At 34.6% G+C, this 27070-nt stretch overlaps 1 protein-coding gene across 3 annotated transcripts; it reads left to right on the forward strand.

The window, feature by feature from the left end:
• FGL1 (fibrinogen like 1) lies at window positions 1-25803 on the forward strand. Of its 3 annotated transcripts, none has more exons than XM_039349364.1 (8): window positions 1-85; window positions 4657-4732; window positions 10951-11131; window positions 13164-13323; window positions 14371-14468; window positions 16462-16550; window positions 17329-17516; window positions 25312-25803. In XM_039349364.1, the coding sequence occupies exons 2-8, from the start codon at window positions 4667-4669 to the stop codon at window positions 25469-25471; spliced, it is 942 nt and encodes a 313-aa protein (XP_039205298.1). In that variant the 5' UTR covers window positions 1-85; window positions 4657-4666; the 3' UTR covers window positions 25472-25803. The 3 variants fall into 3 exon arrangements, with proteins under 3 accessions (XP_039205298.1, XP_039205299.1, XP_039205297.1); XM_039349365.1 differs by lacking the exon at window positions 1-85 and adding an exon at window positions 3205-3333; XM_039349363.1 differs by lacking the exon at window positions 1-85 and having other exon boundaries at window positions 4597-4732.
• The last annotated feature ends 1267 nt before the right edge of the window (window positions 25804-27070 follow it).

Raw genomic sequence — 27070 nt, forward strand, 5'->3', positions numbered from 1 at the left:
CTCGAACAGTTCACAAATAAAGGCAAAAATATTCTGGGGAAAACTTGGATCAGTTCTGAAGATACCAACTTTCCAGTTTTCAGAGGTAAAACAAGAAGTTTTTTCCAGCAGAAGTATGTATTTTTACTAGTTGGCAAGGATGAAGATGGGGGAAGGAAGGAAAGTAGGTTGCAATTCTAAACAGAGAGTAGGTTTCCTAGAACATTTTAAATAAGTAAGTTCAGAAGAAATCTCAAGTAAATTCACATAAGATTGCATTGATAAGCACTGCATTTTGCCATTGAAGCAAGCATTGGAGTCTTTCTTGCAAAGAATGTGAATGCATTTCCATAGACAATAGCAAAAGCTTTTTTTGTTTGTTTGTTTGCCCACCACTATGTGAGCACTAATCTATTATATGGCCTTCAAGGCACCTAATTTGATTTGAAGGCCACATAATAAAGAAGAGGCAATTCTCTTATAAAAAAATACAAGATCCTACTTATACAACAGACAGGAAGCTGATTAAGATATGTCTTCACTACACAGGTTAGAATTGCCTGGTCTTGGGAACTGACCAATCTTTTTCAATTGCGTATTTAAATGTATAGTGATTTGATAATGCTGGATTAAAAATGATACTGTTGCTATGATAAATATAAACATAATATTGGCAGAAACTGTAAAATGTGCATAGCAATTCAATTGTTCCATCTAGATCTATCAGATTAATTATATCTAAAATTAAAAGAGACAATAAGCCTTTTGAAGTATAGCTATTATTTGCATCTTGTTTTAGAATGATAAATATTAAAATTGTATCCATATTTATATACCCTTCACCATTTTTTTTAGTTTGTTGTGGTTATTTTCCATATACATTTGTTTTATAATAAAAACACCTCATCAGAAAAAAAGAGAAATGGTTGTTGTTGTTACTATTACATTATGCAATTTTCTTCTACCATTCTCTGGTGTTACACATTCTTGGATGCATTTAAAAAAGATTTTGAAAACTGATTTATTCAATGTAGCAGACTAGTTGTTGGGAGGCATGACAGGAAAACTGTTTTCCATTAAATTCTATTAGTAAAGTTAGATGGTTGGTAGGTTTATGTTGAATATTGTATTATATAATATTTTCACTGTAATAGTAAATATATTATGATGTGTGTTGCTTGCATGCCTTTTATGCAATTTTAACTGCAATTTAATTCTAAATCAGAAGGAATCTAATAACAACTTTTTTAGCTATGGGATTCCCAATGCTTATTTCCTTTTCCTGTTTTATTTAGCCTCTTCATAAAGCTGATGGGTGACCATATAAAGTTCTACCATGAGCCAAATGGGAGATGGAGCACAAGTCCTGAGTGTAGGATGGGGAGGAATAGTCTCAGACTAAATTTTGTATTTGTATTTAATTTTATTTATATGCCGCCCAATCCCAAAGGACTCAGGGCGGCGTACAGAGTTTAAACAATCATAAAACAATAAAATAATACAGTCATACCACGAGTCCGATCATATCCCGCCCCCCCCCAGGGACATCAGCCCCAGGCCTGCCGGAACAGAAGAGTTTTAACGGCTTTCTTAAAGGCCGGCAGGGTGGGACTAAAGCCAAGCAAAACAGAAAGATGGCTAATCCAGAAACCAACTGATTCCAGGACTATATCAATATTAACCATTGGGGGCTGTGCTTCTCCTGAAAGAGTAGGGTCACAATGTACGGGCAAGTAGAGGCTCCACCAGCAGGAGTTTTGCCCCATTTTGGCTGATATGCCACTTGCAGTCTTTCCTAGAGTAGGAGGTATTGAGAATGGCTACTCACACCCATATCACCTCTCAGCTAGACTACTGCAATTCATTCTCTGTGTGGCTTCTCTTAAAAACCTTCTACAAACATCAAGTGTATGTTTACCAGTCAAGCATGTTATTATCTGACATCAGGACCAATGAGTTTCTGAGTGCAGTTGAAGATGCTGCTGGTTTTTTCAGCCTACAAACTTGTTCCTAGTAGAATCTTCCTATCTATTGCACACAAATAGAGTGTCTGCTATGGATTCCCCAACCTGGGATGTCCAACAATAGGGGGCCGCAAAATAGGCATTCTCAGTATGGACTCCCCATCTCTAGAACATCTTGTCTCCAGAAATAAGACTGTCTCCTTTCCCAATGGTATTCCAGAGACTTACTGAACCCTGCTTATTATGGAAGGCCTATTTAGAGAAAGAAGGGTCAGGAGTGAATGTTGATGAAGGATACTATTGTATTATCTTTATTATTTTTGTACTATTATGTTTTATATTGTTGATTTTACCATAAATATCATTGTGAACTGCTTAGATATAAACTGGATGTTCCTATGGCCATGCAAATGCTTCCATTTGTCCTAGGTGCCATTGTTTCCTCATCATGAAAAGCAGTGTATAAATCTCTTAATAAAAAATACCTGAGTAGGGACTTCTGGAAATATTTTTATATGCTATTTCCACATTAGTTTTTGTAGCATTCAATAACTTCCAGAAAAAAGCAATTTGAACACTTCACAATTTTAATACCTGTTTTTGAGTTGCAATCTGACATGGCATGCATTATAATAGCAGTATTTTAATAGCATAATAGCAGTACAATAAATATGGTTAAAATCAGTTCCACTGTGTCTATATAGAAGAAAGTGCTAAGAGCTGTAAGATTAGTACTTGATGCTATATACTATACAACAAGTTCCCACTATATTTGATATTATGTAAGACAGTTTAGCTTTTCTTGCAACTGATGCTTTCTTTTGCAAATATCATCAATAAATAACAAAATACCATCAACCCTAGTTAATACATGACCAGCTGTGTTTTTCAGATTAATCTGGCAATTTAATGAGATACTGTAGACTGTTTGTTGTTTCATTTAGCTAATTATAGACTTTAATACCATTTGGATTACTCTTTTGCTATCACCTATAAGAATGAATCTTATTAGCAAACAAATATGCAAATCATTATTTAGCCAGTACAATTTAAATGTGTGCTTTAATGTCTTTAGTTTGAATATTGGAACTTCCCCAAATAGCTATGTGCCTTTAATTTGTCCACAGTGAAAATGTTATTGGATTGTAACTGAGAGAACAGTTTGGGATCTGAGAAAATGTACATAGAGATGCATAATAATCTTCTCAAGTTGATAAATCATGGTCATGTTAATCTTCTAAGATCAATTGATTGGACTATCTGAGGAGCCATCTCTCCCCAATGGGACTAGCCCACCCTTCTCGCGTCAGCAGAAGAGGCCTGCTATAGATCCATCTGGGCAGGTTCAAAGAAAAGAGCCTTTTCCACTGTGGCCCCTCTACCACCGAAGGTGAGAGTTGCCCCTACCCTTTTGCCTTCTGGAAGGATATTAAAACTTGACTTTGCTGGTTGGCCTGGGGCCCCAAGGGAGATGATCACTATCCCATCCATCTCTTGGTTCTTGTTTCAGTATAGATTTAAAATTTAATCTGTGTAGTTTTAATGTTTTAATATTTTAATTATTTTTCTACTTATTTCATAACCTGTAAGCTTCCCAGAGTCACCTTATAAGTGAGATAGGTGCATAAAAATTAATAAATAAACAAATAAAGTGTCTAGCGAATAGGTAGAGGACAAAGATAACGCAATACACAGTCCAATTGATTAAAAGAAAAATGAAGAAAAGTTAAATTGAGACCCCTGTGAAAATCTAATTCCCAACATTTCACACCCGTATCGGAACTTGATTATCACCCTAGCTGCAGAGCTAGGGAAAACCAAATCTTTCCAGCCTTCAAAAAAGTCAACCAGGTTGGGGCCATCCATATTTCCAGGAGGAAGCTGCTTCATAAGGCAGACACTATGACCAAGAAGGCATGTTCATTTTTATGCTATGTCTATAGGAAAATCAAGGAGTATATTCTCTATTGCAAAGAAAAATGTGGTGTACTATGAGTAATGCATTGCATGTAGGTTTAGTTATACTGTACATTAAGTTAAGCCATTGAAATCAATAGGACATCAGTTATTATTTTATTCTTATACTTTAAGGATAACTAAATTAAATCAATCCAGTATCAGGAGACAATAATGAAGTACAGTACTAAAGAAAACTGGATCACAAATGTCACATAATTTATTGGATTTTGATTCAGTAGCTGGTGTGAGTTCAGCTTCTGTACTTTGTAAATCAAGATTTATATAGCATAATGTAGGAGCCCAACCAATTGTGGTTTATTCACCAATGAGTTATTCAAGATGTACAATTCAAGTCTTCAAAGACCAAATCAGTTAATAAGTCTATAATTAAAAAATGTATTCAGCTGATAAAAAAGTTATAAAATGGTAGGTCCCAATACCCTTTAGTGTTGCAGCATTAAATACAAAAAAATTAAACTATAATTTCTTTTTCCAGTGTGTTACCTGGAAATGGTTAAGAAACATTTTTAAATCTTAAATTTGTCTTAAAATATGCTTTTTTCTGTCTTGCCTGAAAATTGGCTGGAACTTTGAAGTAATCTGATTTCTATCACTATATATCTCCACCCTACCAAGACAATGCAGAGCCAATGAGAAAACAAACAAACAATCCCTAATGGCTTCTACACAGTGCCAAGTACTGAGAACTTATGCTTGCATTTCAGCTGACAAACAATGCTGGTTTTCTGTGCAGGTTCATCAAAATGGAAAAGTGGAGTTTATTTTACTTACTACTTCTACGCATAACAATCATATGCTCCCTCGACTCGGTAAGTTTTACTCTTTCCAAGAAAGTTCTGTATATTTTTAAAAAGGGAGGAGCGAAATGAAAAACCCAAGCATAAGTTGCATTCACAAAGTGGAAGTAGTGATCCAGAAATGAGCTGCATAGAACAGATTCTCCTAAATAATTAGAACTGCATTTGATTTTTAAAAGCAACTGGTAGGGAAAGAGACAAAACCTGAACTTGCAGGTTTAATCTGACTGGAGAGCATCACTTTGAGCCTTGAAGATTGGGCAATTTCAAAGTTTTATTATATTTTTGTAACTTTGGTGAAATGCTTACAGGTAAAGTAGAACTTTAAGCTTTGCCTCTCTGATTCTCATTAGCCTTTTCACAAATAGAACCTTAACAAAAAATGGTTGACTAACTTCTTCCTTCATCTCTTGCTCATAAGTAGTCATGCCAGCAGAGGGCAGATGCTCCCTGCTAGTTCCAAACATTCTTCCTTTCCTTTCTTATTTTGCTTCCCCATTCCCCCTTTGTTGCCAGACTTGAGTCTGGGTGTTATATGTTTCTAAGCTAGCTCTGTATACCATCCCAAACTTCACTCCATTATATTTTCTGTGCCTACATTGCCTGACTTTTAATTTGGGGTTAGTTAAACCATAACCATCATCAGCATAACTCAACAGGATTTTTTTCCTATCCCTACCCAAAATCTGGAGGTTAGTTTACCTATTTCTAAGATTTAAAAAAATCCTATTTCCTATGTTCTGCATACTAGCTATTAAGCTATTAAGTATTCAACTTTATTTTTCCCATCTTCCTTGAAAATCACTAGATTGCATCAATATAAATTAGCTATATATAAAGATGTCACTTATTGAAGCATTCTAGTATCAAAAAGGAAGCTACCAACAAAATCATTTGTTACATGTGGTTTATAATCTTTTTCACTGTTTCTTGTGAGTTTTCTTCTTAATACCTCATTAGGTAGGAAATTCTTAAGTTTGGCTACTAATAATTACTCAGCTATAATGTTCTCAGAACATGCTGATGGGATGTTCCTTTATGATGTTAGTAAAACCTTACATCAAGCAATCATCAGAAGGAACTGTTTTGTCCCTGAATAGTGTAACTGGATTTTACTATTACCATCTTGGCAGTCAATGATCATAGGGTTAGAATTAAAATGTAAGAGGTGTGTATAAGGTTTGAGACACAAAGGAATATCTTTGCTGTTTGTAATTGTCCAGATGTTGAATTCCAAATTCATTCCAAATTATCAGTATTTGTAATTGCCTTATGGGGCTCATGTAAGAAAAAAAAGAACACCTTTTGTAAAAGATTGTATATTATTTGGATGTAATTCTTAACTTGTAACTGGCCATATAAGTTATAAAATAAAAGTGTGTGTGTGTTAATCAGGCATAGCAGCTTTGACAAACATGCAGTTATATGCCTGGAAACCAAAGGATTTGACAACAGCTGTTTAATATCTGGCTTTGAATTTAGATATTTTTTTTAAAATGTACTCACTAAAGCAGGCTGAGTCAGTTACAATCTGTTTCCAATTAGTGATCTAGCCACAACCTAAATAACATCCCTCCCAATAATTATGTTTTTGTTTTGCATTTTTAATGGCTTTTAAGGGACTATCCTCAATCACTTTAAAATTTAGAATTCTGCAATGTTCCAGGTAAGTGGCTTTCCACTTACTTGTGAAATATAGTTATAGAACAAAAATTTGGATTTTTTTCTTCTAATTTTTTGGTGCATAGAATTTGCAGAAGATTTCTGTTGTGGTATTTGTAAACATGCAGAAAATGTCTTTTCCCAGAAAAAAGCAAATGTAGCATTTTCAACCCAAGAAGTCTGGTGTTGCCCTTAAATGACTTGTTTGAAGATCAACAAGGGGATGGGAAGGAAATTGATGATTATTTGTGATGTAATTTATTCAGATAGGTGTTTGATCCACTCCCTTTTTTGTGTTGGAGGCTTTGGGATTTGGTTAATTGTTCAGAAAAAGTCCCAGAATTTTATTTAGTGTTTTTATATCAATATTAAAAGCCCCAGTATATAAAAATAGATATTGCAGAACTTCCATTTCAGTTATGCTACTAATGATAGACAATTAAAATTTTCATTTTCTTTGGGGGAGAAGGAAATGATCCTTCCTTCCTTCCTTCCTTCCTTCCATCCATCCATCCATCCATCCATCCATCCATCATAAAACTAAAGGAGTGGGATGAGACACTCAGGAATGTGATTTTATTTAGGATTGTTATTGCCAAATATACATTTTAAGGCAAATTGAAAACTGAGGCTGACATAACATGATAAATTGTACTTTCTCATTTGTCTCTAGCAACTTACTTCCACAGAGTACATCAAACTTTTTTTTAACCAGCCAGTCTTATTTCCTGTATAACAAGTGGGCAAGAAGAAAAGTGACAGGTGAAACAGTGTGGGGAGAAGGGAAGTAATGACAACTCTGATGTAAAAAGTGGACATTCCACCTCTTGTTTCAGGTGGAAATTACATGCAGTTAAAAATTATTTTTCATCACTATCCTTTCAACCTTCAGTTGCATCCTGACAAAAAGATCACTTTTAATGTGTTAAGAAGTTCATATTTAAGAAAGATCAAAATGCTCCTACTTGCTTGGATGTTTTTCAATTGGACAGTCAATGTTGGGGGCATGTGTGTTTTTAAAAATCCCACTGAGCAACATTTAAATGATAGGCTATAATCAACTAGGACCTACAGAGGGGTAGCGAGCTGGGGAGTTGAAGTTCACAAGTCTTAAAGTTGTTAAGATTGGACAACTCTAGAGCAGCTAATAGATTATACTGTTTGTGTGTGTGTGTGTGTGTGTGTGTGTGTGTGTTTGTGAGGTTACTATTACAATGCTAGTGATGTGTTAAGAGTTCTAATTTGGAATTTTTATTGTTTATTTGTTTGCTAGCCATATAGGATTTTTTTATGTACTAGAGATGATCATATAAAATTTTCAAATAAGTCAGAACAATCCTAGGTTGGTCCCAAAATTAATTTCCTGGGAATTTTCTTCCAGTTTTGGCATTCTTATCCCAGTCTGGAGAATAGAAGAGATCCATTTGCTGTTTAATAATAGTTCTTTATGGCATGAAGCTTGTGGGTTCCTAACCTGTCCATTTAGCGCATATCATTAAATAGGAAAAAGTCCATTTCCTGTCATGCTTGTTTCATTGGACTAGGAATGCTTCTAGATAAGCATTTATTGATCTTCATTTTTTAGGGAGTACATGCTTGTCTATTTTCCCAAAGCTGTTTCCAGCTTTTTCTCTAGTGACAAAAGTACAAAAAGAGATGGAAGAGTAACACATTTGTCACAGGGTATTCCTCTCTCTGCATTTTCTCTCCCATCACACAAAAACTCATTTCTTATGCTAACCCAGCAACACAGTCAGCTGCAGGAAAACCACCTTTTACACTGATTGTTAGAGCATTAGCAAAGCTCCTTTGGACTGTCATTGTGCTTTTCCCTCCAGAATGCTTTTCTGACTAGCTGCCTAATCTCAGCACATGTTTTCCACTGTCATAGATTGGATTGCACTGAAAGGCAAGAATTAAATGAAAAACAAAAAATCTAAAATGCAACCCAAATATTTAAACAGTGAACATGCACTTCATCTTGATTCAGAGTCAGTATGCCTTGAGCAAAAATGCTTATTTAACACAGCCTAGAAACGAATGCCAAAGATGAGAAGGACTTGGTTTAAAAATAATGACTTAATTTTCTTGTTACCAGTCTTAGATATCCACCCATCGCTACCTTCCCATCTAGTTCATTTCCTGCTGTTGTTCAACAACCCTGAATTATGTCTTATAGAATAAAAATAAGGAGGAAAAAAGCCTAGCCCCAGATTAATAATCTCTTTTACCACAAGTAATAGCACGTATATGTTTTCTGGCTGTGGTAATCTCCTACTTTTAAGTCGAGCCAAACTTAATTAAGTTGAATTATGGGAAGACTTATGTTTTAAACTGATGAATTTCAAATGTACAATTATAATTTCTGGTGTTGTCACATTGATAGAAAGAGAACATTAACGGAATAATGTGATTTTGAACATGCTGAATATATACAGTATTTATATAAAGCAAAGCACCTTTGGCATCATATGTCATTTTTTTTCAATCTCCAGAAATTCCCACTGCAAATGTTGGAACTGAAAAATAACAGTGTAAGCCAGAATCTGGTCTTTTTGGTCCTGTGGGCATATTTGGAATTTTTAGAGAACATTGAGGCATGTTTCATAACTGGTATGGTTAGTTCCTAAATTAGCAAAAGGCAAACTGGTGAGGTTATTGGAAATACAGATGACGCATGAGGCTTTTGTTGTGTAGTATTCTAGTTTCCCCTTTTAAAGTTAATATTTTTAAAAGGTAGTACAGGGATCCTGGTGGATACCAGGAGAAGGATATGACCCTTTAACTTGGGAATGCTGGCAATGTGGATCCAATAGTATAAACTATTAAGCAACTTACAATTTACTACCCATAACTGGGGAAGAGGGTTAGAACATTAAGAATTTATTCTATGTCTGTATCCATATAGCCTCTTTGCAAGGGCACACCAGTGTTTCCAAAGGACATGCCCTCAGGTTAATAGCTGTATCTTACTGTCAGTTCACAGCTGAGGCAGATCAGAAGCTAACTGAGATGCCCCATTTTGTAAGATATGTTTCCTTTTTATTCTGGATATAGAACTTCCATGGCACATAGAAAAAAATTATGAGGTTGAAGGTGGCAGAGTGTTGGTCACAATTGGTCCTACAGTTTTGCTTAGGACAGCTTTTTCTATCCTGTATCCTAGACTTTGCTCCAGTGCTGTTTTGGCTGTGAGGGAATTTGGAACCCCAGCTTCTATAGCCATTTTTTCCCTCTTTTTTAAAAAGTGCCTGCACTTTGCAGCTCCCACACTGATCCTTATAGCAAAACTGCCTTCTCAGCATGGCTCCAGCAGCTGCATTTTAGAACTCAAATGACCACTGGATGGTGGCCTAGATACATAAAAAAAATGACTGCTGCTACCTTATAAGGATTTTTTAAAGGTGCAATCTGTTAATCATGGATGGTCACTGGGGAAAAACATTACTGTCTAAGGAACAATGAAAAGGTTGTACATAGCAGTTAGAGGAGGCTTTTCATATGATAGTTGGTGTTGAAGGGTCTGGAATGTCTGATGACATGGTGTCAACTTGGAATATAATGTGTTAAAGTTGAATGGATACCAATGCAGCAGACTCACATTTCAGGAAGAGGCACCCTATTTAAACAAGATTTAGAATGGTGTGATTTCCTGCTGGCTTTCAAATGGGAATACAGCAGAGCAACTGGATGGATGTTAATTGCTAATCTCATGTCACTCCCTTCTGTTTTTCTTCCCAGGCACAGAGCACATGCTTTTTGACCTTCCTCCTGGTAGAACATAGTTAACTAGGTCCTGGGATTGGTCTGTCCATATGAAGAATTTCCCATAAATAAATATCCTTTCTATACTACTTAGGAAATCAGCTTAATTAAGTATTGTTTAGATCAGGTTCTGGTATTAGGCCCACTAACATATGCACAGAATGATTGCTCCATCGTATCTCATTCCTTAATGGCCTTCAGAGCATGTCTATGAAATTCCTTACATTAATATCAATCCACCAGTTACTCATAAATTTTATTTGGTGCCAAACATTTCTCTGTCTACAGTATATAAACTCTAATTATGTCCTGAATCAGCATCAATTAAACCTGAGAAAAATAGCACAGAACAAGTATGACCATTAGAGAATGCATGTCATTTATCAACACTTTTATTTAGAATAACAAAAATGAGGGATGTTGTACATCCTGTTTGTTTAATAATTCACTTGATAACAACTGAATCCTCTTGAAATTCTTTTGTCAATTTTAAAAAACAGAGAAGAGAGGGTTTTCTAACACACATTATTCTATATAGCTTGAAAATCCCCCACTTTTTTTTTTTTTTTTTTACCATAGCTCTATATTTGTTACTTAGGCACCTTTACAGGAACAAAAGGAATCTGTCCCATACAGTTTTCCTAAATAACTAGGAGCAATAAACAAGAACTTAAAAGTTCAGCTATCTATTAAGAAAGCATATTCCATATTATTTGAATGTAATAGGATTTTGTAGGAACTGGTTATGAACTGACACTGCAGTACTTAGCAACTCACTGATGTCTTTTCCTTCCTTCCTGAAGACTGTAGGAAGTTGTTTCCAAGAGCAGCTGAGACTCCAGGCCCAGTTGAGACTTCTGGAGCACAGTGTGAAGCAACAACAGGCAAGAATTGTGAACCTCTTAACGGAGAGGGATATACAGAACAGAGATAAAGAAGGTGAAAGCAGTGTCATCAATCTGGGAGAAGAAACAAAGTACAAAGGTTAGAAATAAATTTCATCTTTGTTCTCCATTCATTTTACAAACCTGGTGGATGATCAAAATTTAGAATCCATACCATAACTTCAACTTCTAAACTTTACACAAAGCCACCTGTTTTGAATTGTTTGCCTGCTCTCATTTCAACTTTTCAACTATATACTGTAAATATTACATATATGGGCATAGGCATAGATAAAGGTAAAGGTTTCTCCTTTCCAGTGTGTCTGAATCTAAGGGGTGGTATTCATCTCCATTTCTTAGCTGAGGGAGCCAGCATTGTCTGAAGACATTTCCAGGGTCATGTCGCCAGTATGATTATATGCTGAGGCGCAGGGAATACTGTTTCCAATTGACAAGCTCAGTGTCTTTAACCACTGAGCCATTGTGCCCCCTACACACACACACACACACACACAAACACACATAGCTGTTCATTTAGTTATCCTCCCATATCATAATAAATTTCAAATCATGGTTTCTCATGTAATATTCCATTAGACATTATTTCTCAGTTTGGATGCTGCACCAACTGTAATAAAACATAACAGTTTGGCATAATTAATTACACCAAAATTACACGAAGCAAAAAGAATATATTTAAACTTACTCCTAATGTATAAATAGGATTACATGTAGCCACCTCAATAGTATGCAAAGAATTGGTGACAGGATACTTGTCTGACCTGCTTTGGACCATACCACATAATCAGAAAAATGGTTAAGGAAAACTGAAGGGGGAAGCATTTAGCTTGGTCATGATTTTATCTCATAATAATTATGAGAACTTTTATTTAATTTACATAAAGTATTTTATCCTGCCCAATGCATGAAAAAGCAGATCTCTAAACCCTATTCCTTTTCCTTAAAAGGCCTTTATTTAGGGTTTCTACTCTTCATGAATTAAAAGTTTAGTAAAATGACGTACCATATTATTTTTAACAGAAATTTTTCAATATAGAAAGAATTACTTATATTACATTGCAATGATCTGAACAGTAGTCTCTGCGGGTCTAAGTGCACTTACTAAGGAGTGTTTTTGTGTAATTCATTAAATGTGATTCATATTGTGCTGTACACCAGTATTTGGTTATTAGAATTTTCTTCATGCTAAATTCTGGCATGTGTTGAAACTTGGATCACAAGTTTGAAACTCTTTATTGAAAACCATGTAACATGGTCCAACCTTAAGAAACTGAAGAATATTAAGTTTGACTAGGGAAGCTGCATATAAAGGGTGAAGTAGATTTTTGAAATGTTTGCCATCAATCATTGACCTGAAACAAAATTGAGTTGGTAATAACTGTAAAAAAGTATTTGCAGGATGTTATTTGCAGGTCTGTTTTACATTACTTATTTTAATGTGAAATTATATATCTTGAATTTTTTCAGTAGCTTTCATAGCAATGGTTCAGCCAAGGCAGAACATTAATCAAGAGTAACCAAAACAATTAATGAAGGCTGACTAAACATTATAGTAAACTTCACTTTTGGCTAACCCAAACATTAATCTTATGTTTAAATAGATAATCACAATTTCAGTAAGTAACTAGTAGTCATTCTGGCCAACTTGCATAAGCTTTGTGTTCTATCATCGAATGGTTCAGTGAAGACATCAAGCAACCAGGTTCTATTAAAATCATTGCTTCTGACTGTTCTGTGCTAGAATCACAATTCTGTTAAGTATTTCCTTAATTTTGCCTTATGGTCCTTTTGCTATCAAGCCATGAGGGGATAGCTCAGCCTGTGACTGACAGAAAAGGCCAGCTTTTATTACATTTTATGTCTATTTCTCCCAACACTAATTCGTCTTCCACTCCTTATGGTAAAGGTATGCAAAGTTATCCAGTCTACTCATATGCAGAATCAATATCATTGGAACAGTTTGATAAGAAGCAATATATGATCCATGAATGGATTTCCTTCATTGAATTAAAAGTTGCACAGGATACACTATGCAATATTTTATAGCAGGAAGGAGAAGAACATGACTAAACTGTATTATTTAAATCCATTGATATTTTGCCATGATTCAGATTGTGCCGAAATCTATCGTGCTGGTCATATACAAAGTGGATTTTACAAGATGAAACCACTAAAGAGCCCCAGTGGATTCTTTGCCTACTGTGATATGGCAGAAGGAGGTGGGTGGACAGTCTTTCAGAGACGGTCAGATGGGAGTCAAAATTTTAATAGGTAAGAAGAGAATATTTGTAGTTTAGGATTGAACTGTGAGGTCCTTGGTGCTCTCTAAGCTTGATTGCTTTCTTGCAGACATTTCATTACCAAACTAGGTAATATCATTAGTGCTAATAGGAAGTGGGGTTTGCTCTTATTTTTATATACTAGTGGCTTGCTTTGTCAGTGTTGGTGGGAGTGATAAGACATTCGTTAAACAAAATCTAATAGTTAAGATATAATAGGTAAGGTTTATTTAAACAGATTAAAATCTCTAGATTCATTTCACAGCCTTGTTATTTTTGAAATAAAATTCATTTAGAATTTCCAATTATTATGGAAAATGAAAATGTATCTTTTGTAAAAACTGCAATTTTTATGGCCCTTAGTTAAGATATAGTTTGCTGTAGAATCAAAACTGGATAATTTTTTTAACTAAATGCATGAAAAAAATTGTATGTATGGTAACTAGCAAGATTCTCTTTGGTGACTTGTTAGGTAAGATACTATTGCACTGAGAAGCAGAAAGTGTAGGAAGATAGAAATCAGTGGTCTTTTTTATTGTACTTCACACTCATTTAATTAATTTTTATTTAAGATTTATTTATTTATTATGTTAATATAACTGCCCATCTCATGGAAAGTGACTCTGAACAGCATACAACAATCCACTAAACAGAAAAACTATAAAGTAATCATTTCCTAAAACCATTATATAATAATTATTTAAAAAGCTTTAAAAACCATCAAAGCAGTCTGTATTAATCAAATTTATATTTCTTGTTATTTTAATCAGAAGCAGCATAACAATTCTGCTTTGAAAGTATAATCAGGTTTATTGATTATTATTGATGGAGGACCTGAAATTGCAATCAAATCTTTGTAGTCATTCTTCATAATAAAAAATAAATCTATAAAATGAATTGAATTTACTTTGTTTTTTGCCTAGAAACCAAATATATGTTTGTAATTTGTAATTGTTAGAGAACTGCACAAACTGTTTTAAAGCCACTTAATAATCCTCCATGATTTATACAGATCAGAGGTTTTAATCTTTTTTTTCAGAAATTGGACTGAATATGAGCAGGGTTTTGGAGATTTTACTTCAGCAGATGGTGAATACTGGCTTGGGAATAAAAACCTACATTATTTGACTTCTCAGGGTAAGAAAAATACAATACTTTATTAGAAAAACCAAAACCAATAATAAGGGATTTATTGTTTTGTAACAATGAGCAGAAAGATCAGTAGTCAGTAGGATTTCTCTACAGTTGTAGTTCAAATTAAAGTGTCTCTGAGTGTGATTTATTGCTGAGTTACAGTTTAGATACATTCTTATATAGTAACATCTCAAGGAATGCATTTATATAATTCATTTAATTTAGGTGCCACCCAACTCCAGACTGAGTATGGGCAGCTCATAATGTAACAGACAAAATAAATTACAATATGAATAAGAAATAGGAACAAAACAGACACAAGATAAATAAAAAAACAAGTTACCAAAAACCCCACCAGGATGATAAATCCAGCCAAGTTGAAAAAACATACATAAATAAATCCAGCAAGGAGCACCAACCAGCCCACCCTGGGAGAACATCTAAGTCTTTAAGAGTGGCTTTGAGAGCCACTTGGATCTCAATGGAAATGTCATTCCAGAGGGCAAGTGTTGTGACAAAGAAGACCCCCTTTCTGTGTTCTGGTACATTATATTGTTTAACTGAAGAAACCCAAGGGCCACCAACCCTGCCACACTCTCAGCTGGATAGACACCATAAGCATTCCTTCAAATAACCAGGCTCTAGTAAGCTTTATAGGTCATAACTAATAGTTTCAGTTGCATCTGGAAGCAAAAGCCACATCTCACAGAGCAGTGATGTCATCTGGGAATAAGGAGACATAACCATCACTGCCTGCACTGCATGGTCTTCAAAGGTTGCCTCGTGTACAGCCCATTGCAGGAGTAACTGAACTGCAGGATGCGTAGATCATGAGTGATTCTCTGTAGAGCCTCTTGTTATAACTTGTAGAATTTTGGACCTTTGGACTTTCTTCTAAGCAAGCATGTCCAGGAAATCTATGAAAAGAATTTAAGATCATTTTTACAACTTACAGGGTTTACTGCTATCTCTGAGAAATACATTCTGCAGAGATGGATATATGAGACAAAATACATACTTGCAAACTGCTTGAGTCTCTCTTAAAAATTGTGGAATCCAGGTCTCTTCATTCCATTACGTAGGATGATGGATATTGTGGTCCAGCAGAATTAGAGGGCACTTGGCTAGTAAAAGCTATTTTAGTTAAAGTGGTTATTCTGTTTTAAAAAAACGCATAAAACTCCAGCAAATCATTCATATGTTTGCTGATTCTTATATAATAATCTCAATTTGATTATTACAATTTGCATATTTTAAAATATCTGCTCTGGACACTGAGCCAAATTGATACAGAAAGAGAATGCCTGCTGATAACTGGAAATCACAGCAACATCTACAAACTCTATCAATCTGGAATTATATTGAAGCAAATTTTCTCACTGTTTTTTTCTACCCAGACAAGAGAAAATTTCTCAAAGCACTAGGCATTCAGTTGTAGATTGTGTTTAGTTTGATAATCCAACAGCTAAATTGAAGCCTGGGATATGTAAACACAGGATCTAAAAGTGTTTGTATGTGTGTGTGTTTCTTCGGTCTGACTGTCTATGTGTATATGTGTAGTTCTTTGCTTTGTTCTGAGTGTGAGGTCTGAACCGCTTGCCTATATAAGCAAGCCGTTCAGACCTCACAGTCAGAACAAAGCAAAGAACCACACACTGTTAATATAATCCAAGTGTTAAATACATGGTTAAGTATCACTAATGCATAATACAAAAAGTGCTGAGTTGCTAACTATAAAGAGCAAAATCTCTGATTACAATTATATAATATGTTTAATGTTTATAATAGTGATAATAAATGTTCAAGAAAATTCCATATTAATGGATTAATCATTGATTAATCAAAGTATATCAGTATCATGCTAAGCAATAAGAAAATCAAGCATGAGTAGTTAGCCATGGTATCTGAATTCTCTCAATGCCTGCAATGAATTGAATGGAAATTCTCCCTTCCTCTCTTCTGAATATTGTATCTTCATTTGTTCTTTTTAATTCAGGGAATTATACCTTGAAGATCGATTTGTCTGACTTTATGGATGAACAGCGCTTTGCACAGTATGAAAAGTTTCAAGTTGCAGATGAGCAGGTAGTAGAAGTAGTTTCATTAGAACTTGGAATTCTAAATACATAGCATAAGAAAATAAGTATTTCATAACTGTTGTAGCATCAGAATTCTGGGTTTTTATGTGTGTGCATGTGTGAGTTTTAGCATGTTACACTACTATAAATGAACTCCATTCAGCTCCATTCATCTGTGAACATCATGGGCAATCAAGAGCGTCCAGTTATATTTAACACTCAAAGGCATAATGTATTTTGGAGGGGTTAGTGAGATCTCTGAAGGGAAACATTGTCTTACTTAACAAATTTCACAGAGTCCCCGTGGGAAGATAACCCTCATTCATATATATATATAATCTGAACTTCTTGGCATAAGGAAGAAACAGAGGAGTAAATACTATTTTAATTAACATTTGAACTTCAAAAGCAGTTAAGTTTTTCAAACTTTTGGCAATCGACTTCATAAAATGAAGTGACTACCCGCCCAGTTAAATAAAAATATGTTATACACCTTTAAAATCATGGGAATTCACAATATGCTAAATTCTTTCATAGTTAATTCGAGCATTAAAAAAATCAGTACAGAATAATAAGCTCACCTTCCTTATAGGGACAAATCCTCAAAACTGGGAAATACCCTATGCTACATGTACCTGATCTTGGTTGTTAAATGATTTTGCATGTTCAGTTTATTTCTTTGTAGACTACGTGTATTATACTCCTTTTTGAAGATCTCTCATAAATGCTAGACAGGTGTTCCACTTATTCAATTCTCTTGCTCCTTCTCCCAACTTCTTTGCTAGAATTTTTACAAGATGAATTGTGGGCAATACTCTGGAACAGCTGGTGACTCTCTCACTGGGGGGTTTCACCCTGAAGTTAAATGGTGGGCAAATCACCAAGGGATGAAATTCAGTACCAGAGATAGAGACAATGATAATTATGAAAAGAACTGCGCTGAAGAAGATCATGCTGGCTGGTGGTTTAACAGGTTGGCTATCTTTTCATATTACTTTGATTTAGAAGAACTATTTTTTCCCCTAAACTCATGTATAATAACACAAATGTTCTGGATCTGAGGAGCTATCAATAGCCCAGTTAAATGCTAATGCTTATTCTGTCATTTTAAATTACAAATAGGTCTCAATTAGTGCAGTTAATGAATTTTATAAAATAGTCACATTATTCAAATTTGCACAATTCACTATTCAAAGCGATACTTCCATGGGAAAAAAACAAGCATCTTCTTTTTAAAATTTGTACTGCTTTCCTCTGACAAAATTTTCCTTTTCTCCATCTGCACACACTACTTTAGCAGCATCTAAAACCCCAACCTCAAGTGTGCATGCACTATTCTCAATTAGGCATGCAGTAACCTCACATTAACTGAATTTTGGGCCACATTATATGTGACCTGATATCAGTCTCCAATCTGCACTAAATTAAAAATTGTATTATAGTTAGTCTTCAACTTCAATTGAGCCCCAAATTTAGTTGCTAAGTAAGATAGTTGTTAAGTGAATTTTGCCCCATTTTACGACTTTTCTTGGCACATTTGTTAAGAGTATCACTGTAGTTGCTAAGTAACAGGTTGAATCTGGCTTCCCAATTGAATTTGCTTGTCAGAAGGTCACATGACCCCAGGACACTGCAACTGTCATAAACACAAGTCAGTTGCCAAACATCTGAATTTTCATCATGTGACCATGGGGTTACTGCAACTGTCATAAGTGTGAAAAATGGTCATAAGTCACTTTTTTCAGTGTAGTTGTAACTTTGAACAGTCACTAGATGAACTGTTGTAAGTTGAGGACTACCTGTATTTGAACTCCCGTTGTTCATGAACTAATATTTTCCATATTAAGCTGCAATTTGATGCTCACTAAATTGAACATAGGTTGCATTGTTGTAAGAATATTATTTCTCAGTGCACATGTATAGGATTGTGCTGAACAGAAAGTTACTGCAGCAAAAAATTCTATTATAACTTGTTCCTATTATAATGACCTCAAAGATATTACAAAGTGTAATATCATGTACATTTCTTGTCTTCCAGGGCTTTGTATAGTCTCAATATATTGAATTGTCAAGATCTTTTTTTGACTACCAGGCACAGCAAAATAGACACCAATCTTATTCTCCCTCCTTTAGCAGAGATATCAGATGTGATTCCAGGGGAGTAGTTAAACTGCTCTATCACCGCAGCTGTTTGCTGCAAGGCTGCAGAATCTCCCCTATGCCATCGAGGCAGAATTCTGTCAATTTAGATTTTAAATTTTTAAGCAGTATTCAGTAACAGCAGATAAATTTACATTTATTGGTTCATGTTTGTCTTCTTAGGACTATCACTTCAGTATGTGAATGGGAATGGGAAGATTTTCTAATTTTATTTTTACAATATTTGGGTTTAATATATTCTTTTCATTTAAAAATTATATTTAACTTTGCATGTTGGCCATAATAATAAAAATAACTATTTTTTTATCATGATCATTGGGGAAGCTGAGAGCTATAGGCCAATGCATTTTGAAAATCTAACACCAAAGAAAATTAGTCCTTCACAAGAAACAGTATTAGAAGAATTCAAGAATCATTCATATATATTTGAAAGATATTGGAATAAAATTCTACGTCTTGCTTGACCATCACTCTTTATGAGTTGTAACATTGGCAAGGACTATAAGCAAGTTTGCAGTGAGTTAAGAAACATTAATTGTTTCCACACACTTGTTCTTTACTGCAGTATTTTGTATAGCATTAATCAGATAGAACATAATGACCAAAAATGACTTTTAAATGGTTGTATTTAAAATATAAGGGAACTTTATGACAGCTGCCAAAATAATTGTCAACACTGAATTTAACAGGTTGCAAAATAAAGCAAGGAAGTATATTTACATAGTCAGTCTAACAATATGCATAACTCACAGGGAACAAGTTGCCTCTTATGATTTGAGAGCTATCAGATACATTTGAAAAGATTTTGCCACTTACAAACAGCTTCAGTGTTGTCTCACTTTTCCTTTTGGGGATTCTTCAGGGAAGTTGTTTGGCTCTATCTATTCAGTTGTTATAAACATAAACTCTTGCCAATTATTGCAAGCATTTTGCAATACAGTTTGAGTTGGACTGAGGTAAAGCCAAGTTTACTGTGTGAAACAATATGTTTCAGCTCTCATCAATGCTAAGTAGATAAAAAGGAGGAAATGAAACAATGTTTAAACCCTGTTTTCGGTGAAGTCAAAGCTTCCACTGACTTCAGATGGGAGTTTTGTCACTGCTGAAAATAAAAGAGTCACATTTGTTTGTGATGAATCATTATGGAATATACTGCACAGCAATTGTTCTGAGTCAAAGAATAATAATTATAAATGTGTTCTTCCAGCCCTCATTTTGTAGTACGTTTTTACTACTAGTTTTTTAAAAAAACAATTAAATCTTAGCAATCATTCTGTAAACCTATCATAATAATCCTTTTCATTCTCGACTTCCTTCTACCCTACTTGGGGATGGGCTCCCTTAGAAATAACAAAATTAGAAATTGCTGATAGGAGATCTTGGCAAATGACATGCAGCTCAATAGCCAAGTCATAGATGATTTGGTACATAAAAAGAAAGATTGAAAGAAAAGTACAGCTCAGTACTAATGAATTTAATGGGGATTTCTCCCAGTTAGAAGAATATATCTGACTGCAGTCTAGTCCAGTTCAGATTTTATATTTTTATGGATTCATTATGAGTAGGTACTGATATAATTGGTCTGTGGATTATGTACATGGATGAACTATTAGGCTGTGAGTACTTTGTAAGTAAATGTAGTCTGCTGAAGTGCTGCCTAACAGGTTTTATATGTGGAAAATTTGTATATCCTATATATCTTTCAGAAAAATGTTTCTGTCACAAAGGGAAGAAAATGTTTATATTTCTGTTGCTGAGAAACTGAAATGATTGTTTTGTATTTAGCTGCAGATATACTTTTCTGAAATACAATTCATTTTAAGTATGGGATTGACTATAATTGAACTATCATTTTGATAATATAACAACAATTCACAAATTCAAATGCTATAAAATATATTTCCTTATTCTACAATAAAAAGGACTGCTTTTTCTCTTTTTACAATTTTCTTCTAGACTTCAGACTTTTTTCCCTTCCAATCTGGTCAAGAAGTTGGTGAAAAAATCAATTACACTGCAGAGAATTCTAGTTGAAATTATTAGATCCATTTTTAGTCAGGACTTGTTAAGGAATGGAAATGGCACTGATTGGTCTAGTTGATTACCTCTGCTAGGACCTTGATATGGGAAAACATGTCCTTTTTGATCATATTAGATGTCTTTATCATATTCAGTACCATCAACTATAATAGCCTCCTGGACTACCTGCAGGAGAAGGGAGTTGGTGGTATCATTTTATGGTATGCACACTAAGGATACCCTTAGTGGATACTTCCATTCAGAGTCATGGGGAGATTTGTGAAGTGCCTCCCTAAAGTGTGAAGTGCCTCCAGGTTTCCCTCCAAATTATTTAATGTGTACATGAATGAAGTGTGTCATTCTGTGATTCAAACTAAAATGGTTCAGGATGATGTTATCATTCGTATGCTAATGATATTCAGTTATATATCACCATCATGGGTTGAGCCAAGAAGCTTCTGAGGTTTAACATAATTTATATAAACCTATTCTCATCTCATAGTAATTAGGTGGTATTGTTATAAAAAGTTGAGTAGATGCACTGAGAACATAACTTCCAGAATTCCTAGCCAACATAGATTAATCTGATTATGATATTGAAGGAAGAAATCTTGCTAGCATAACTTTGCTAGATTTGATAGGTCTTTATCCTGATATATTCTAGAGGTCTTTGTATTCTAGAGGTCTGGTGTCTCTTTAAGAGCCAATAGCATGATTATTTAATGTGGAGATTGTGCCATGCAGCACCAATGCTCTATGCTCACAAGAATGACAGTTGTCCAATTCTCTAGTTCTTTTCTGGGGAGGAGGGTTAACTGTGCTTTTTGTTGTGAACAATGGAGCAATGTTTGTACGGGAACAAAACCAGCAAGCACAGACAAGGGAAAGTACTGATCACAGGCCATCATCACATATGCACAAGGAAAGACAATGGAGTTCCCTGGGCTACTTTATCAAATATGCCTACCTGTTAAAAAACAGATCACTGGATAATAGAATCTTCTTTGGGTTTTAAATACAGAGAAGTAGAAAAGATAACCATGAAGCCTAGCTAGATTAAGACTTGTGAGGCTTAATATGTTCTAAGGACATATATTGTCCTAAGTGGTAATGTGACTTTTTAAGCTTTGGTTTAGTATTATGATTAGAGCAAACCATAAATTTGTGAGTTGTAAACCCAATCAGTGACTGAGTTTGCACACTGTACAAAATCAAGCAAATTATATTATGATCTAGTGCAGAGGTGGGCAACCTAAGGCTCTAGGACTTATACACAATCTGTCACTCTTTAGAGACATTTTTTTACTTCAGTTACAAAACTAGTGGTTAATTATAATACCAAGAGTGTGTTATGTTTGTAATTTATTTTAAGATAAAGTCTTGACTGAGTCATGCTTGACTATTGGTGACTATGTAATCTTGTCCATATCCAACAATACAAAACGGGTTTGCAATTGTCTTTTCCCAGGCTGTCTCCTTTCCAGTCTAGCTTAGAGCTTTAGTATTTCCTGGTGATCTCTTATCCAAGTACTAATTAAATCCGATCCTGTTTTGCTCTAGAGACAGCCTAATTCTGTTAATAACTTGGAAATAGAACCATGGCATCATGGAAAATCTGCTCCTCACTACATGATCCTTTAGAACTTCTCTGACAAGTGACCATCCAGCCTCTGTCTGAAGATCTCTTAAAAAAGAGCTCATCACTTTCTGTGATGCTTCATAAGTGAGAATATTCCTCTTGACGATTACCATAGCATGAATTCCCTTCCTTGCAATTTTTTCCCTGTCCTTTTTGAACTTTAGTACCAAAACTGGGTAGAGTAGTCTAAGTATTCTAAGTGGAAGGGCAGTGAGGTAGAGCAAATAAGCTCTCCGATCTGGTCTCTTTGCTTGTGTTAGTTAACACACCCCAAAAGTATGAGGTGGCGTATGCTCTTTTAAGCTATTGCATCATATATTTGTTTTTGTTTAGCTTGTGGTTAATACGTCCCTTTTCCTAGCCAATATAGTTATGTTGTCTAAATTGAGAAAATTGTGCTAGTGAAATAAAACATAATTAAGCATACTGGTTATGTAAAGTTTGGTTGTTTTTATTGCCAGTTGTTCTTGTTTCAAGAAATTATTTTTTTTCTCTTCAAATTAAGTTGATTAGCAAAAAGTTGAAACAATTAGTGCTGAATCAACCAATAGAAAGAAAATACTTTGTTTTTTTTTTCTTGCTACATTTCTACTCTATTGGAAAGAACATTCAGGAAGCAAAAAGGGAGAATGATAAGTTGGAAAAGTGACTAGAAAAAATATCTGCACAACTAATAAATAGGTACTTATTTTTTTAAAAGAGACTTTGATAAAGGGATAAAGTTAAGAATCCCTCAAAACTTTCAATGATGTGAAATTTGAGGAGAATGAGGGTACTATTACAAAATATGATATTGTAAATGTATTTAGAAATTAGAATTAATGTTTTCAAATCTTGCAGCTCCTCCTTATAACTTAATCTGGATTTTTGTATATAACCCAGATTTTATTTTACCTTTCCTTTCTTTCTCTTTCTTTCTTTCTTTCTTTCTTTCTTTCTTTCTTTCTTTCTTTCTTTCTTTCTTTCTTCCTTCCTTCCTTCCTTCCTTCCTTCCTTCCTTCCTTCCTTCCTTCCTTCCTTTCTTTCTTTCTGTTTTTCTTTCTTTCTCTTTTTCTTTCTTTTTCTTTCTGTTTTTCCTTTCTTTTTCTTTTCTTCTTCATCTCCACATGCTGAGGGCAGAATGCTTTGCCTATCTTCAATATTTTGAGAGAGGGTTGTATAATTTTTATTGAAAAAAAACTTTAAACAGAGTTTAAAAACTACAGCAAACCTAAAGGAAAAAGGAAGAAAAGAGAAAGTGAGAAACAGTGAGAGACAAAGAAAAAAAATTTCTAGAGGTGACTTCCAATCTTCTATACAGCAGTTACTGGCATAATTATTACAATTTCCACCCTCCCAAATTATTGTTTGGTTCCATTTTTCATAAGCATCCTTTTTTAATCAGTAAATTCAATATTTTGATTTGGTATTATGAGGTTTTTCCTTATTTTTGTAAACATCCAAATAAACCTAACCCATTTAGTCTACTTATTTTTGGTTAATTGGCTGGAGGCGGGGAGATTTTTTTATTATTATTCAGTGGTTTACCACAGACGCTAAATGATGTAATCCTTAAAAAACTCCTGCGGTTCCCCAGAAAAGATTATAGGGTATTCACCTTTGATGAATCTATTCAAAGGAGAACTAAAACAACCCTCATACCATCTTCGGATAGTGCCAGATGAGATGGTTGGATTCTTATGTTCAGATGTGTTGTCCCAACCACTTAATTTAATATAGGATGGGAGCAAATATCATGATAATCCATTTGTAATTCTAACACTTTTCCACCCAGGATTCTTCTTTTTCCTTCCAACCAAAAAAGAAGTCATTGAAGAAGGAAATATGGAATAGTTGCATAAGGAAGGTCTTTATTTTGGTTGTAATCAGAACCCTCCATCCAGAAATATTATCAGCAAAATTGTTTGATATATTCATTATCCTTGTATTAAACTAGTTGTACTTCATGAAAAACCACATTATTTGACAATATTTGAAAATGATGGATACACTAGATCATTTTGCATGCCTTGTATGGTCTCTTACCTATTATTGTTTTATAACACTAATGTAAACACACACATGCAGTGGGTTGTTTACTTACCTTACGGGCCATTTTTTCATCAAGCTGATCACTGAGGAGATCAAGGCAATCACTGGGTGGATTTTAGGCATCATAAAAGTATAACAAATCACTAGTTGTTATTAGTTAGGAAATAAGCAGGGTTTCTTGGGATTTTGGGATATTTATTTATTTATTTATTTTATTTATTTATGAGACTTATATACCGCTTTAAGTGCAAGCACTGTCTAAGCGGTGTACATCAGTAAGCAATGTATATATATATTTACATTGCCCCCAACAAGCTGGGTCCTTCTTTTACCTACCTCGGAAGGATGGAAGGCTGAGTCAACCTTGAGCTGGTAAGATTTGAACCGCTGACCTGCTGAACATAGTCAGCTAAAGTGGCCTGCAGTACTGCACTCTAACTGCTGCGCCAACTCGGCTCGGTGAAAATGGGGAAAATGAAATAACTTTGTCTCAAAATCAATAGAACTTTCCTTACACAAAGTCACTATAGTACAGCTTTGTATAATTAGGTTGATTCAGACCTCAAGTCACAGAATACATTATGGAGAGGGTTGCTGGTGACCTTCCTGTTACGCCTGTTACTAGACAGTCCTTTGATGATGAGTAGGTGATGATTCTCTTCACATCTAAGGTCCATGCAAGTGCCAAAGGGCTAGAGGTAACTGCATTCCCCCAAAGCAAAAACTGGTAGAGATGAAGCAGAAATTGTGCCCCCATTTTAGTCCCAGGGATTATATATTACTCAGGCTTCAATGACTGAAATGCAGTGCATAGGAAAAAAAATAGGTCACAGTTTCTACTTGCAAAAAGTCCGAGGAAGCTATGATTTTGTTTGAAACTAATAGATATCTTCTGTTTCTTTTTCTTCTATTTCACTAGATGTCATACTGCCAACCTGAATGGCCTGTACTATAATGGACCCTATTCAGCAAGGACAGATGATGGAATTGTGTGGTACACATGGCGTGGCTGGTGGTATTCCTTGAAGTCTGTTGTCATGAAAATCAGACCATCAAACTTCAGTCCCAGTGTAGCTTAGGGTTTGTTTCCATATTCATCTTAATCAAATCAGTTAACCAAATCAGCATTCACTAGATAAAGAATCTATTGAGTCAGGTTCAGTCATTAGTGAGTATATGGACACTTCATACACAGTAAAGGTGTTTTTTTGTGTTGGGTTTTTTTTTTTTTTTTTTGGCAGCAATAGGGATATAGTTTGCCACTATCTTCTTCTCAGAATCTCTTTTTAACTTCTTGGTCTGATTTACAGCCCTGGCATTTCTTTTTTTTTTTTACTTTTTTTTTTAACTGTATTATAAATTTTATTTATAATACAGTTAAAAACAGACAAACATTGGATTTAACGTGACATTCCAGTATATACATTCTTATCAGATTATTCCACTTTTTACAATCAATTCTTCATCTCTACATATACATCTAAGTTTTATATACAATACTAAAATAACATGTATTTCTATCTTAACATTCATCTTTAATCCCGACCGTCCTCTTCAAATTCCTCCAGCGGTAAAATTTATCCCAGGTTTCATAATAAACTGATCCACATTTGTCTTTTAATATCATTGTGAGACTGTCCATTTCCGCACATGCTAATATTTTATGTATTAACTCTTCCTCTGTGGGAATTTCCTTGCTCTTCCATTTTTGTGCTAAAGGAAGCCTAACTGCAGTCAGGATGTGTAACAGCAGGTAGATTGTTTCCTTGTCGTATTTTTCTGTCTTTATTCCCAACAAGAAAAGTTCAGGCTTTAACTCTAAGTCCAGGGTTAATATATCCCTCAACCAGTTTCATGTCCTGTTCCAATACTCACGAGTCTTTGGGCATTCCCACCACATATGGTAGTATGAACCTATTGCTGTTTTACGTTTCCAGCATATGGGTGAGATGTTTGAACCCATTTTGGCTAGCCTTACGGGTGGGAAATGCCATCTATAAAGCTTCTAACTCTAACCAGCTTCAATGGAGGGGACATCAAGAAATGCTAGGGCTTTAAATCAGATCAAGTTAAAAAGAGTTTCTGAGAAGAAGATAATCCTATTGAGATTTATTGAGATCAACCAAGGTATGGCCAAATGCTGCCAAAAAACCTAATCAGGTTTCATTTTTTTAATCTAAAAGTTCATATGAATAAATTCTAATGAGTTCCATTTCTGGTCATTTCATGGGCATACTCACATTTGTATAAATTCAAATGAGTTCCATTTCTGGTCATTTCATGGACATACTCATATTACTTTTCAGTAAAACCACTGATTTTCAAAAGCTTAAATGTGCTTTTGTGTATTTTTATTGATAAGAAAACAAATGGCATGGACATATAAAACTGAGGTCTTTAATTCCACAGTCATTAGCTAAAAAGGTGTTTTAGGTCCTTTTCCATAATAGCTACATTACTAGAAGATTTAAGATTTGTATTTAAGAGCATTAATTCTACCATGTTTTTAACTTGCACCTCTTCACAAGCAGAATATAATCTAAAATATACACTGGACGAAATTAAGTCTTTCAGATATTTTACACTGATGACCTACAGATCTGTAAAAAAAATATGCTTGTTTTCAGATTTTCTGAATGTTTGCTCATATTTTCTGTTACATATAATTAAAGCAGACC

This window comes from Crotalus tigris, unplaced genomic scaffold (assembly GCF_016545835.1).
Source record: "Crotalus tigris isolate CLP2741 ecotype Arizona unplaced genomic scaffold, ASM1654583v1 scf7180000018268.1906537, whole genome shotgun sequence".
NCBI lineage: Eukaryota > Metazoa > Chordata > Lepidosauria > Squamata > Viperidae > Crotalus > Crotalus tigris.

Excerpts from the sequence above, each read along its gene's own strand:
- FGL1 (XM_039349363.1), top strand. The coding sequence starts at position 4,613 with ATGCTTGCATTTCAGCTGACAAACAATGCTGGTTTTCTGTGCAGGTTC. Across the intron at positions 13,324-14,370 it reads GGGAGTCAAAATTTTAATAG|AAATTGGACTGAATATGAGC; the intron begins GTAAGAAGAGAA and ends CTTTTTTTTCAG. Across the intron at positions 17,517-25,311 it reads GCTGGCTGGTGGTTTAACAG|ATGTCATACTGCCAACCTGA; the intron begins GTTGGCTATCTT and ends CTATTTCACTAG.